General features: G+C 35.6%; 1 protein-coding gene across 5 annotated transcripts in view; it reads left to right on the forward strand.

Moving 5' to 3' along the window:
• Positions 1-14,919, forward strand: part of CLOCK (clock circadian regulator) — a 121,296-nt gene that overhangs the window by 83,950 nt on the left and 22,427 nt on the right. For all 5 annotated transcript variants that reach the window (XM_016207335.2, XM_016207361.2, XM_016207353.2 and 2 more), the window contains 6 exons: positions 1,023-1,105; positions 1,307-1,413; positions 7,827-7,974; positions 8,758-8,833; positions 12,218-12,359; positions 14,792-14,892. In XM_016207335.2, coding sequence (XP_016062821.2) covers positions 1,023-1,105; positions 1,307-1,413; positions 7,827-7,974; positions 8,758-8,833; positions 12,218-12,359; positions 14,792-14,892 — 657 coding nt within the window. The remainder of the gene's footprint in view (positions 1-1,022; positions 1,106-1,306; positions 1,414-7,826; positions 7,975-8,757; positions 8,834-12,217; positions 12,360-14,791; positions 14,893-14,919) is intronic.

Raw genomic sequence — 14,919 nt, forward strand, 5'->3', positions numbered from 1 at the left:
GCCTAGAGTTACTGTGTGTGGAGGGGGGGTGGGAATGTTGGGAGATGACATTAGAAAGGTAAACAGAGGCCAGAGCTGAAATATGTTTCTTTCTTTGTTTCTCCATGCTGAAGAGTTTAAACTTTATCCTAACAGAATGAGAAACCATTAAGGTTTTTAAGCAGGGAAGTTATATAGTCATATTCGAGTATTAGTTAAGGTGATTATAGCCAGAATAGAAGATGGGTTGAAGAATACCAAGAGTGATTTGGGGAGACACTATGGCAATAATGTGAACCAGTGATAATGAGGGTCTAGGATCTAAACTGAGACACTGAAAATGGATGGGATCAAATAGATTTTTTTAAACTTTGAAGGTGAATTTGAAAGGATTTAGTTGTAGGTATTTAGATGATAAAAGGTGAAAACAAACGTGTATTGTGACTATCAGATTTCTGCACTAATGGTATGACCAGGTATACCTCATAATGAGATGGAAAATTGCTTTAACTGGATGTGAGGAATAAGGCAGTTAATTCATTTTAGGAAATACTGAGTTTGTGATGTGTGGGGACATCCAGGCAGTTAGAAATATGGAACTGTGTAGTTCAGGAGAGAGATCTGAATTCACAATTAGGGTTTATCGGCTTCTGAGTAAGTGGAGAAATGTGTAAAAGCCTGCATTTATTTATTGCCGTATTCTTTTTTTTTTTTTTAAATATATCTTTATTGATTTTAGAGAGAGGAAAGGAGGGGGAGAGAGAGAGACAGAAACATCAATGATGAGAGAGTCATTGATTGAGCCCGCAACCCGGGCATGTGCCCTGGCTGGGAATCAAACCCCGATCGCCTGGATCCTAGGTCGACGTTCAGCCACTAAGCCACGTCCGGCCGGGCTATTGCCATATTCTTTAGCAGTAGAAAATTAAAATGCATTAAAAATTGCTGGAAAAGTTATCTAATAATGACTTTTATGGCTAAGAATTTTTAGGATTTTTGTAAGGACAGAAAAATATTTCTGAATTTTATTTATTCATTTGTAGGAAATGTGCACTGTTGAAGAACCCAACGAAGAGTTTACATCTAGACATAGTTTAGAATGGAAGTTTTTATTTCTAGATCACAGGTAACTCCATTTTAAAATTTCATAAAAAGTTAAGTCATATAATTGTTTAAATGAATGGATTTTAAAAAAAACCTTTTTCTAATCCAGATGATCAAATTCATTATCCATTTTTGAAAATTAAAAGGTTTCCTTAAATTGGTATTGAGTTGGAATATTTCTCGTTATGGAAAAAGTTACAATATTGTTTTATATGTAATTTAGGGCACCACCCATAATAGGATATTTGCCATTTGAAGTTCTGGGAACATCAGGCTATGATTATTATCATGTGGATGACCTAGAAAATTTGGCAAAATGTCATGAACACTGTAAGTAGACTTTAATCTTTCTGGTGATGATAAATGTTTTTAATCATAGAAAGAGCTATTGTATTAATAGAAGGTGGTAAAATACAGACTTATAACCATTTTTGTATTTTTGAAATACACTAGAAGATTTTACTTTATATGTATACCAATCCAGTAGGAATCACAGATCAAGTTTAAATTTTGTTCCTCTTTATATATTTTAGTCTGTAATAAGTACAGTTTTATAATATGGTGTCTAATAAACCTTGTTCTGAATGGTATAAGTGCTGCATCTGGAGTAAGAAAAGTAGATTCCTTTGAATGTTAAAATAGTATGTCAAAATATTAGAACACTATTTCATAAATTTTGACTTATAGGCATATAAGTCTACCAGGGGGTAGGTACACAAATAAAGAATCTCTTAGAATGATCATAGTGAGTGCTTAATAATACCTGTCGTTATTGTTATTAACAGCAAAAGCATTATCTCATTGTACCCTGCAGTATTGTAAACAATTTATTCATCACTACAGTTCTAGAATAGATACTGTTGTTATTTCTGAGTAAACTGAGGCACAGTAAGCCCAAGTAATTTACCCACAATCTGGTAACTCGGTGGTGGCAGCAACAGGATTAGAATCTAGACCTGCCCCTGGACCACATGCCATTTGTAATTTGTTCAGAGGCATGTTTCAGTGAGAGGCTTTATTTGCTTCCTCTCCTCCTCCCCAAATCCTGCCCTCTTGGATATCCTCTAAACCCTTCTTAGATGTTTAGGACACTTTCATGATGTCTTAGGCTGGTCTAACAAATCTCTATTCTATATGAAAATTAAGCATGTTTTATGGTAGCATCAACCGCATGGAAGATTTTTAGAGTAAAGTCATTTCAGCACAAAAGAAAACATTATTCACTTCAAGCGATATGGGCACTAAGTTCATGATAACGCACAGAGAGAGAAATAGATTTTGATTCTTGACCAGTACTTCCTCAGGTTTGGTCCACTGAATGCCAGTCCATTCAAAATGGATTTTATGGTCAAGGAAGACTAGGAAACACTTCATAATCAATCTTCCCCCTCTCCCAAATCTTGACATATATTAATATACTTAAGATTTTGAGGAGATTAAATAAACCTGTTTAACAAAGTTTCCCAAATTAATTTAACCACAAACTCCCACTTTACTTGGGCTTAATATCTGTTAAAAGGCTGCAGAATTTAAAATCTATAGAGTGTTTAGGGAAATACTCTCAGAACAAAAGATACACACAGACTAAAAATAAAGGGATGAAAAAGATATTTCATTCAAATGGAAATGAAAAAAGTTGGAGTAGCTACTTATATCTGACAAAATAGAATTTAAAATAGGCTATAGCACGAGACAAAGAAGGACACTACATTTGATAAAGGGAGCAATCCAATAAGAGGTTATAACCCTTGTGAACATTTATGCACCCAAAATATTAGCTCCGTAAATGTGTAAAGCAAATCTTGATGGGCATAAAGGGAGAGGTCAACAATAATACAATCGTAGTAGGGGATTTTAACATCCCATTGACATCAATGGATAGATCTTCCAGAGAGAAAATTAATAAGGAAACAGTGGCTTTAAATGACATACTAGATCAGATGGATTTTTTTTCGATCACATGGATTTTGATTGACATCTTCAGAGAATTTCACCCCAAAGTAGCATAATATACATTCTTTTTAAGTGCCTGTGGAACATTTTCTAGGATAGACCACATATGAGGACACAGAACAAGTCACGATAAGTTTAAGAAGATTGAAATCATGTCAAGCATCATCTCTGACCATAATGGTATGAAATGAGAAATCAATCACAGGTAAAAAACTGACAAACACACAAAGACATAGAAACTAAATAACATGTTACTAAACAGTGGGTTAACAATGAGATCAATAAAGAAATCAAAAGATCCCTTGAAACAAACAAAAAATGAGAACACAACAACCTAAAATCTTATGGGACGCAGCAAAAGTAGTCCTAAGCGAAATTCATAACATCACAGACCTACCTCAGGAGATAAGAAAAATCTCAAAACAGTCTTAATTTTACACTTAAAGAAACTAGAAAAAGAACAACCAACAAAGGCCAAACTAAGTAGAAAGAAGGAAATAATAAATCAGAGCACAAATGAATGAAATAGAGTCTAAAAATAAAGTACAAAACATCAGTGAAACCAGTAGCTGGTTCTTTCAAAAGATAAACAAGACTGATAAACTTTAAACAGGCTCATAAGAAAAAAAGAGAGAGGACCCAAATAAGATCAGAAATGAAAGATGAGAAGTAACAACTGACACCAAAGAAATACAAAGGAGTGTAGAAAATATTAGGAACATTTGTATGCCAACAAATTGGACAATCTGGAGGAAATGGATAAGTTCCTAGAAACAGAATCTTCCAAAACTGAATCAGGAAGAATCAGAAAATCTGAATAAGCAGATTATAGCTAGTGCAATTGAAGCAGTAATCAAAAAACTCCCAACCAACAAAAATTCTGGACTGTAAGGCTTTACAGGTGAATTTTACCAAACATTCAAAGAACTAACTCCTCAAACTATTCCAAAAAATTCAAGAGGAGGGAAGGATTCCCAAGCTCATTTTATGAGGCCAATATTATGAGGCCTAACCCCAAAACCAGATAAAGACACTACAAAGAAAGAAAATTATAGGCCAGTATCCCTTATATAGATGCTAAAATCCTCAACAAAATATTAGCAAACCAGATCTAGCAATACATTGAAAAGATCATATACCATGATCAAGTGGGATTTATCCCAGGGATGCAAGGCTGGTACAGTACCTGCAAATCAATAAACGTGATCCATCACATAAACAAAATGAAGGGGAAAAAATCACATGATCATATCAGTAGATGCAGAAAAAGCATTTGATAAAATCCAGCACCCATTTCTGATAAAAACTCTAAGCAAAGTGGGAATAGAGGGAGCATACTTCAATGTAATAAAGGCCATTTATGAAAAACCCAGAGCTAACATGCTCAATGGGCAAAAACTACAAGCATTTCCCTTAAGGTTGGGAAGAAGACAAGGATGTCCGCTTTCATCACTTTTATTCAACCTAATACTGGAAGTCCTTTCCACAGCCATCAGACAAGACGAAGAAGTAAAAGGCATCCAAATTGGAAAGAAAGAAATAAAGCTGTCATTATTTGCAGATGATGTGATACTGTCTTTTAGAGAACCTGGAAGATTCCACCAAAAAACTCCTAGAACTAATAAATGAGTTCAGTAAAGTAGCATATAAAATAAATATCCCCAAATTAGTTGCATTTCTATATACCAATAATGAACTATCAGAAAGGGAAACTAAGAAAACAATCCCATTCACAGTTACTTAAAAAAAAAAAGCCTAGGAATAATTTTAACAAAGGTAAAAGACCTGTAGTTGGAAAATTATAAGACACTGAAGAAAGAAATTGAAGATGATACAAGTAAGTGGAAGCATATATTGTGTTTAAGGATAGGAAGAATTAACATCATTAAAATATCCATACAACCCAAAGCAATCTATAGATTCAGTGCAATTCCTATCAAAATACCAGTGGTGTATTTCACAGAACTAGAACAAATGTTCCAAAAATTTATGTGGAACCACAAAAGACCCCAAATAACAAAAGCAATCTTGAGAAAAGAGAACAAAGTTGGAGGAATCATGGTACCTGATATAAAACTATACTACAAAACCATAGTAATCAAAACAGCATGGTACTGGCACAAAAATAGACATATACATCAGTGGAACAGGATAGAGAGCCCAGAAATAAACCCACTCCTTTATAGTCAATATTTGACAAAGGAGGCAAAAACATACAATGGACTAAAGATAGTCTATTTAATAAATGGGATTGGGAAAATTGGACAGATGTGAAATAAAATGAAACTAGACCACCTTCTTACACTGTGCACAAGAATAAACTCAAAATGGATTAAAGACTTAAATGTTAGACTCAAAACCGCAAAACTCCAGAAGAAAACATAAGCAGTAAAATATCAGACATTTCTCGTAGCAATATGTTTCTGATCTAGCTCCTCGGGCAAGGGAAACAAAAAAAATAAACAAATGGGACTACATTAAATAAAAAGTTTTTGCACAACAAAGGAAACCAACTGTGAAAAAGACAACCCAGTGAATGGGAGAACATATTTGCTAGTGATACCCAAAATTTGGGTTAATACCCAAAATTTATAAAGGATTTACAAAACTCAACACCAAAAAGACATTTCATTAAAAAATGGGCAAAGGACCTGAATAGACACTTCTCAAAGTAGGACATACAGAGGGCCAACAGGCATGAAAAGATGCTCAACGTCTTTAATCATCAGAGAAATGCAAATTAAAACCACAGTGTGTTGTCACCTCACACCTGTCAAAATGGTTATAATCAGTAAATTAACAAACAAGTGTTGGGAAGGATGTGGAGAAAAAGGAGCCCCTGTGCACTCTTGGTTGGAATCCAGATTGATGCAGCCTCTGTGGAAAACAGTAGGGAGTTTCTTCAAAAATTTGAAATCACTGGGTCGTCAGGCAGTTCTATCTTTACTTCTGGAAATATATCCGAAGAAACCCAAAACACTGATTTGAAAGAATATATGCACTGCTATGTTCATTACAGTGTTATTTACAGTAACCAAGATTTGGAAGGAGCCCAAGTGCCCATCAGTAAGTGAGTGGACGAAAAGGCTGTGGTGTATTTATACAATGGAATACTATTTGGCCGTAAAAAAAATAGGAAAGCTTACCCTTTGCAACTGCATGGATAGATCTTAGAGCATTATGCTAACTGAAATAAGCCAGTCAGAGAAAGACAAGTACCATATGATTTCACTCATATGTGGAAACTAATAAAGAAAATAAACTAACAAAATAAGAACACACCCATAGATAGAGAACAGACAGCTGTTGGGAGGGGAGGCGGATTGCAGGGCTGGTGAAGGGATTAATTAAAAAAAAAAGAATACTCATATACACAGACATCAGTGTGGTAATTGCCAGAGGGAAAGGGGGATGCGGGATATAGAAGATGGCATAGCGGGATAAATGGTGATGTACACCTGAGAACTATATAACTTTATTAACCAATGTCACCCCAATGCAGTCAATAAAAAAAAAATTTTAAAAGAACAGAAAATTGCATTGAACACAGGAAGCTAGAATGCTAGTATTTTCTTAGAAATAACAGTGCTACGTGAATACTGCATAAATTCCATTGACAGACTGGGTGGAACACCTTGCCGGTCCCATTTAAAATAATAGGTTTTCATTACATCTGAAATCATAAACAGTACATAATTAGTAGGAGTTTTAAAAAAGTTGTGGTACATTTACACAATGCAATACTACTTGACCATGAAAAACAAGGCAATCTTACCTTTTGCTACAGCACGGATGGCCCTGAAGAGTATTATGCTAAATGAAATAAGCCAGTCATAGAAGGACAGGTACCATATGATTTTACTTATATGTGGAATCTAATGAACAAAATAAACTAAGAAACAAAATAGAAACAGACTCATAGATGCAGAGAACAGTCTGACAGCTGTCAGAGGGGAGGATATTGGAGGACTGGGTCAAAAAGGTGAAGGGATTAAGTAAAAACAAACAAAAGCTCATAGACACAGATGTCGGCATGGTGATTAATGGGTAAAGGGGGGATGGGAGAGGTAGAAGAGGGTAAAGGGGATATAAATGGTGATGGAGACTTGACTTGGGTTGGTGAACACACAATATAATATACAGGTGATATATTATTGTACACCTGAAACCTATATAATTTTATTAACTGATGTCACTTTAAATTCAATAAAACCAAAAAAAATAAATGAATAAAATTTAAATAAACCTATTTAACAAAGTTTCCCAAATTAATGTAAACCCCTCCCCTTTTGGCTTAGTATCTGTTACAAAGCTGCAGAACTTACAATCTACCCAGAGTGTTTGTTTTGGGAAATACTTTATCAGTTCAAATAATTAAGTTAATCTAATTTTGGTCAGTTAAGGTTTAGAATTAAATGCCTCAAAGATGCTACACCTGCCAGGGTACAGGTGGGAAATAAACTCATGTGATTACTTATTGCTGTTACTGTCAGTATATTGGCAGGAGGAAGTCAGTATGTGAATACTTAATTGTTGAGAATTTGGAAGTTTACTGTGTATTAAAAGTACCCAAGATCAGCAATAATTAGCTATAAGTTGGACACTGTGGAAGATAAATTGCTGGAGACCTTCAGCTAGCTCTGCAGAATAGTATTTTCTTATAATTGATATATATGTTACTAAAAAGCCAGAAGAATTGTATACACCGTGTGGATATAAATATAAATGATAAGTTTCACTAAAAAGCAGATTCATAACTTATGAATAAAAAAATTTTTTTCCCTTTTTAGTGATGCAGTATGGGAAAGGCAAATCATGTTATTACAGGTTCCTGACCAAAGGACAGCAGTGGATTTGGCTTCAAACTCATTATTATATCACTTATCATCAGTGGAATTCAAGGCCAGAGTTTATTGTTTGTACTCACACTGTAGTAAGGTAAATTACTTTACAGAATTTCTGAACTGTAGAAACATCCATAATGATATCGACAATGAAATTGGTATGCATGACTTGTTAATGAACTATTAAGCAATTTTTTCTTTTCTTAAAAAAAATACTGATTTCAGAGAGAGGAAGGGAGAGAGAGATAGAAACATCAATGATGAGAGTCATTGATCGGCTGCCTCTTGTACCACGCCCCCGACTGGGGATGGAGCCTGCAACCTGGGCATGTGCCGTGACTGGGAATCAAACTGTTACCTCCAGTTGCATAGGTCAATGCTCAACCACTGACCCACACCGGCCTGGCAGATTTTCCCTTATTTTTGATACACTGTTAAAATATAATATAAAATTTACTTATATTATATAGAAATAGAATGCAGGTATATAGAGATATATATAATTCTTGACATAAATTTTATGGTTTAGAGCAGAAGTTGTAACTGTCTTAAGTATCAAAGTCAGTTGTATGAAAGGAAAACTGGAGTAAACAAGCATACTCTTTATTTAATATCTCTGAATTTAAGAACTGTGCAGTTACAGATTATTTACATTAGATACCTAGAAAAATTCAATTTGAGATACCTAGAAAAATTCAATTTGATTACGATATTGTACACTATCTTTTAATTGTACATATGTTGTAGTTTTGTGTAATGCATGGAAAATAGCAAGTGAGACTCATAGAAAACACCGAATGGGTACATCTCTGCAGTATTTTAAATGAATGACCAAACACTAAAATTCTTTTTTTTTTGTTTTTTTTTTCATTTGTAGTTATGCAGAAGTTAGGGCTGAAAGACGACGAGAACTTGGCATTGAAGAATCTCTTCCTGAGACAGCTGCTGACAAAGTATGTATATTATAGTTTTTAAAAAAATTACTTTATTTCTTTGCAATAAAAGACAAGATTCAGTAATTTATAGGAAAATTGTTTTTCAGATATTTTATTTTCTCACTTGTGACGGCGTTATAAACTTTTAATTTATTAATTTAAAACCTTACCTGCTTCTTAAAAAGATTTGAAGGGTCTTCTGTTTACTGATAGTTGGATGAGTGACATGTATGATCTCAGATTTAAACTACCATTAATTAATTGTCTATAACATGTTAGGCTCTGGCAAGTTTCTTTATATGAATTACAAAATATCTTTAACTCCTCAGACATTCTCACCTGATAGGCAATATCCCCACTTGGAAAATATTGAAACTGAGGCTTTAACGGTGGGGGAAGGCCTCCCCTAAAGATACATGGCTGGGAAGTTATAGTCAGAATTTGAACTCTTCGTTTCTCTTTTCATTATATCATGTAGCAATGTAGTATATTAGTTACCTATGGCTGAGTAACAAAACTTGATGTAAATTAACAGTTATTAACTCATAGTTTCTGTGGTTAAGATGCAGGCACAGTTTAGTTGGGACCTCTGGTTCAGAATTGGTCATGAAGCTGCAGTCAAGCTGTCAGCCCAGGGTCTCTGACAAGGCTGTAATCAAGGTGTCCTTGGGCGCCACAGTTATCTCAAGGTTCACCTGGGCCAGGATCTGTTTCCAGGGTTTCTTGGATTGTTGGAAGGATCTGATTTCTCATGGGCATTTGGACTGACAGCCTTGATTCCTTGCTGACTAATGGCCAGAGGTTACCCTCAGTTTCTTTCCAGGTGGCCCTTTCCATCAGAGCAAGTATGCAAGAAGATCCAGGGAGAGAAAACCAGCAAGATGAATCTTTTGTAACCTAAGCACAGAAGTGATACTGCATCACTGTTGTCTATTCTGTACATGAGAATCAAATCACTAGGTCCAGTGTACACTGAAGGGGAGGGCTTATACAAGGGAGTGAATACCGAGAGGTAGGAATCATCATGAGGCATGTCAGAAGTTGCCTGCCAAAGGTATTTTTGACTTGGAGAAGATAAGTGGAATGAGAAAAGCCAAGGATCTATGTAAAAAGTATGTTAAACATACAGGGTACCGGGGACACTATGGGGGATATTGCTTGCCGTTCAGGAAAGCTTGTTAAGTACCTTCCGTATGCTAGGAAGTACCGGACATGGCTTTAGATGCTAAGAGTACGGCAGTGGATAACATAGACAGGCTCTCTGCTCTCATGGGTCCCACATGAGAGAGTGTTTCAGAGAGCTTTGTGTAATTAGAGGAAGAAGGTCCAGTATGTTTTAATAAAACAAATTTTCTGAGAAAAGTGCTTTAAATCTAGGGTTCCTCGAAATTGGGACCATTTTATAGAAACTAAAGTAATACAGGTTGTTCCCCCTTGCTTCTTTTTCTCTTATGCCAGTGTGTAATCCTACTTCCAAAATATACTCCCGCTGTCTGCTTTCTCACCGTGTTTACTGTTACCACTGTGATCCACTGGGAGTTTAGGGAAGCAGTTCATTTGAGATATATTTTTGAGACACTTCAGTGTGTGGATGGTTTTAAGTCATGAGTGTTAAGTTCGATCACCAAGGAAATGGATGTAGAGAAGAGATGACAGCCAAATACTAAGCATTAATGTTGGGGGGCTCCAACATTAGGAGGTGAGGGAGACAAGGAAATGTGGCCACTGAGGTATGAATAAAAGCAGAAAGCTAAGTTGTCCTAGAAGGTGCAGGGATTGAATGACTGAAGTGGAGTAGAGGAAAAAGTTATTGGAGATGAGGAATTCCTAGAAAGCTGAGAGACCAGGACAGGCCATTGGATGAACCATTCACGTGGATATTGAAATTCTGTACAAAGGTCAGAGTTGGAGTGAAGAGGAAGATTTTGAGCAATCAAATGCTGAGTTCCAAAGATGCTTATAGTACCTTGTCTATAAACTGAAGTGCCATCTTTATTCTGTTGTTTATTTTTTTACACTTTATTTTAATGTGATAAAATATACTTAAAAAAATTTACCATTAACCAATTTTAATTGTACAGTTCAGTGGCATTAAGTACATTCACACTGATGTGCAGCCATCACCAAAACTTTTCATCTTATCAAACTGAAACTTGATATCCATACCCATTAAACCGAAACTCCCTGTTCCGTCCTCCCTCAATCCCCTGGCCACCACCAGTCTACTTTCTGACTCTATTAATTTTGACTCCTATAGGTACAGCATACAAGTGGAATCATCAGTAATTGTCCTCATGGGACTGGATTATTTGACTTGACATAATGTCCTCAAGGTTTATCCATGTTTTAGCATGTGACAGAATTTCCTGAATAATATTTCATTCTGTGTATATGCCACATTTTTGTTATCCACTCATCCGTCATTGGACACTTGGGTTGCATCCATCTTTCGGCTCTTGTGAATAATGCTGCTGTGAACATGGGTGTACAAGTATCTGTTTGAGCCCCTGCTTTCAGTTGTTTGAGTGTGTACTCAGAAATGGAATTGTTGGATCATATGGTAATTCTGTTAAATTTTTTAAGCACCCATCGTATTATTTTCTATAGTAGCTGCATTAGTTTACATTTCCATCAGCAGTGTACAAGAGTTCCAGTTTCTTCATATTCTCACCAACATCGGTTATTTTCTGTGTTTTTGTTTGTTTCTTTTTATAATAGCTATTCTGATGGATGTGATTTTGATTTGGTTTTGATTTGTATTTCCCTAATGATTGTTGATACTGAACATCTTTTCATATGTTTATTGACCATTTCTTTGGAGAAATGTGTGCAAAACCTTTGCTGGTTTTTTTACTGGATTGTTTGTTGGTGTTTTGGGTTTTTTTTTTGCTGTTGAATTGCAGAGTTCTTTATGTGCTCTGGGTGTTAATTTATTATCAGATACGTGATTTGGAAATGTTTTGTCTCATTCCAAGGGTTGCCTTTTCCCTCTGGTATACTGTCTTCTGATGCACTTTTGTTGCTTGTGCATTTAATGTCATAGCCAAGAAATTATTGCCCAATCCAATGTCATAAAGCTTTTCTCCTTCTGAAAGTTTTATAATTTTTAGCTCCTATGTTGAGGTCTCTGATCCATTTTGAGTTAGCTTTTATATATGGTATATAGTAAGAGTACACCTTCATTCTTTTGAATCTGTTGTTTCTTTAAATTGAGAATGAAGCTAAAATCTTCTGGCTATAAAAAAATAATTTTTCTTTTCTTTACCTAATATATACACAAATATAATTGCCTTGTTATGAGTAAAACTAATTTTGGGGAAGTGGGGTTAGTAAGCAATATTAATATTTGGGGATCTCTGAACCGAACCACAAGAAAACATTTATTTTACTCTTCCTCCTTAGAGCCAAGATTCTGGGTCTGATAACCGTATAAACACAGTCAGTCTCAAGGAAGCACTGGAAAGGTTTGATCACAGCCCAACCCCTTCTGCTTCCTCCCGTAGTTCAAGAAAATCATCTCACACCGCAGTCTCAGACCCATCCTGTAAGTACTCTAGCTTGAAAGCTGACTTCCTTTACAGAGAGTGTTCCTAAATTATGTTACTGGTACCAGCATTGTTAATAAAATGCTACTTTAAAATAAGTTTTTACATTTCTGAAATACATTAAACTTTCCAGTGAGTAAGAGGCCCATCGCTCACATTTAGCAAAGAATTAAGCTTATGAAGTAGCCTATAACATTCATAGGTAGTAATGTTGATACTGTTTTTAATATACTCTCAAAAAGAAAGCAAAACTACTTATTCCCTTCTTTCTTTTACTGGTAGAGCCAGTAAGTATTCTTTAAATTTGCTTTTTGAAAGTTTTTTTTAAAGAATTTTGTCTGTATGAAGACTTGCATAATTGTCATTAACTTAGTACCCTTTTTTTAAGAGTAACCTTTATTTCTCAGGGTATTAAAACTATATATACTAGTAAGGAGAAAAGAGACTGTAGTGAACTACTCAACATTGTGGGTAGAACATCAGAGGTTAAACATAGAATTTCTGAAATCTTAGGAAAAAATTTTCTCCTACTGTAGCTCGTTTTCTTCCCTCCCTCCCTCCCTCCCTCCCTCCCTCCCTCCCTCCCTCCTTTCTCTTTCTTTCTTTCTTTCTTTCTTTCTTTCTTTCTTTCTTTCTTTCTTTCTTTCTTTCTTTCTTTCTTTCTTTCTTTCTTTCTTTCTTTCTCTCTCTCTCTCTCTCTCTCTCTCTCTCTCTCTCTCTCTCTCTCTCTCTCTCTCTCTTTCTTTCTTTCTTTCTTTCTCTTTCTTTCCTTTCTTTCTCCCTCCCTCCCTCCCTCCCTCCCCCCTCTCTCTCCTTCCTTCCTTCCTTCCTTCCTTCCTTCCTTCCTTCCTTCCTTCCTTCCTTCCTTCCTTCCTTCCTTCCTTCCTTCCTTCCTTCCTTCCTTCCTTCCTTCCTTCCTTCCTTCCTTCCTTCCTTCTTTCTTTCTTTCTTTTATATACCTTTATTAATTTCAGAGAGAGGGAGGGGGAAAGAGAGAGAGAGAGAGAAACATCAGTGATGAGAGAGTCATTGATTGGCTGCCTCCTGCACGTCCCCAACTGAGGATCAAGCCCGCAAACCTGGGCATATGCCCTGACTGGGAATCAAACCTCGATCTCCTGGATCCTAGGTTGATGCTCAACTGCTGAGCCATGCCCAGCCAGGCTAGCCATTTCTTTTTTTTAAAATTTTATTTTATTGTGGTAAGAACACTTTAAAGTGATATTTACCGTTAAATTTTTGAGTGAACAATACACTGTTGACTGTAGGTACAGTGTGTTGTACTGCAAGTCTCTAGAGCTTATTCATCGTGCTTAATTGTAACTTTATGCCCATTGATTAGTAACTCCCTACTTTCCCCTCTGCCCAGCCCTTGACAATCACCATTCTCTTTGATTCAACAAATTTGACTACTTTAGATACTTCAGGTAATGGAGTCATGCACTCCTTGTCTTTCTGTCATTGGCTTATTTTGCTTAGCCTAAAATTCTCAAGGTTCATCTAGTTGCATATTGTAGAATGTCCTTCTTTTTAAAGATTGAATAGTATTCCATTGTTTGTATATACAGGGGTGGGCAAAAGTAGGTTTACAGTTGTGAGTACACAAAAGTTTATTTTTGTATTATTAATTATTGTATTATTTTTCATATGAACAACTGTAAACCTGTTTTTGCCCACCACTTATATACCACATTTTGTTTATCCATTCATACGTCAGTGGACATTTAGCTTGTTTCAACATCTTTGCTATTGTGAATAGTGCTGTAGTGAACATAGGAGTGCTAATATCTCTTCAAGAACCTGATTTCAATTATTTTGGATAAATACTTACAGGTGGGATTGCTGGATCATATATGGTAGTTCTGTTTTTCATTTTTTGTGAAACCTCCACATTGTTTTCCTCAGTGGCTGCACTGTTTTGTATCCTTACTAACTGTGCAAGAGTTCTAGTTTGTTCACATTCTTGCATACACTTGTCTTTTGTGTGTGTTTTTTTATAATAGCCATCTGGACAGGTGTGAGGTGATAACTTATTATGGTTTTGATTTGCATTTCCCTCATGATTTGTGATATTGAGCATTTCTTCATATGCCGGTTGTTCATTTGTATGGCTTCTTTATAGATATGTCTATTCAATTTCTTAGCCCATTTTTCAGTTGAATTATTAGTTTTTTTTTTTACTGTTGAGTCGTAGGGTTGTAATCACTATTATATTTGAAGTTTTTTCTATTTCCAACCTTTCTTTGTCCTTAAAAAAGAAGTAATTAAAAAGAATCATCTTGTCGTAGACTTCACTTTTATTAAATAATTTAGAAAAAACCTCAAAGACCTTATTTTTATTCCCTGAAGTGCATTTTAAGATTCAATTTTAAAAACTGTATTTAAAAACTGTAAGTACTAATTCTGTTCTGTTTTTGTTGACTACTCTCAGCAACACCAACAAAGATCCCAACGGATACTAGCACTCCTCCCAGACAGCATTTACCAGCTCATGAAAAGATGGCACAAAGGAGGTCATCATTTAGTAGTCAGGTACTCTTCAGCTAGCATTCTTCTGAA

This window comes from Miniopterus natalensis, chromosome 1 (genome assembly GCF_054644295.1).
Source record: "Miniopterus natalensis isolate mMinNat1 chromosome 1, mMinNat1.hap1, whole genome shotgun sequence".
Taxonomy (NCBI): domain Eukaryota; kingdom Metazoa; phylum Chordata; class Mammalia; order Chiroptera; family Miniopteridae; genus Miniopterus; species Miniopterus natalensis.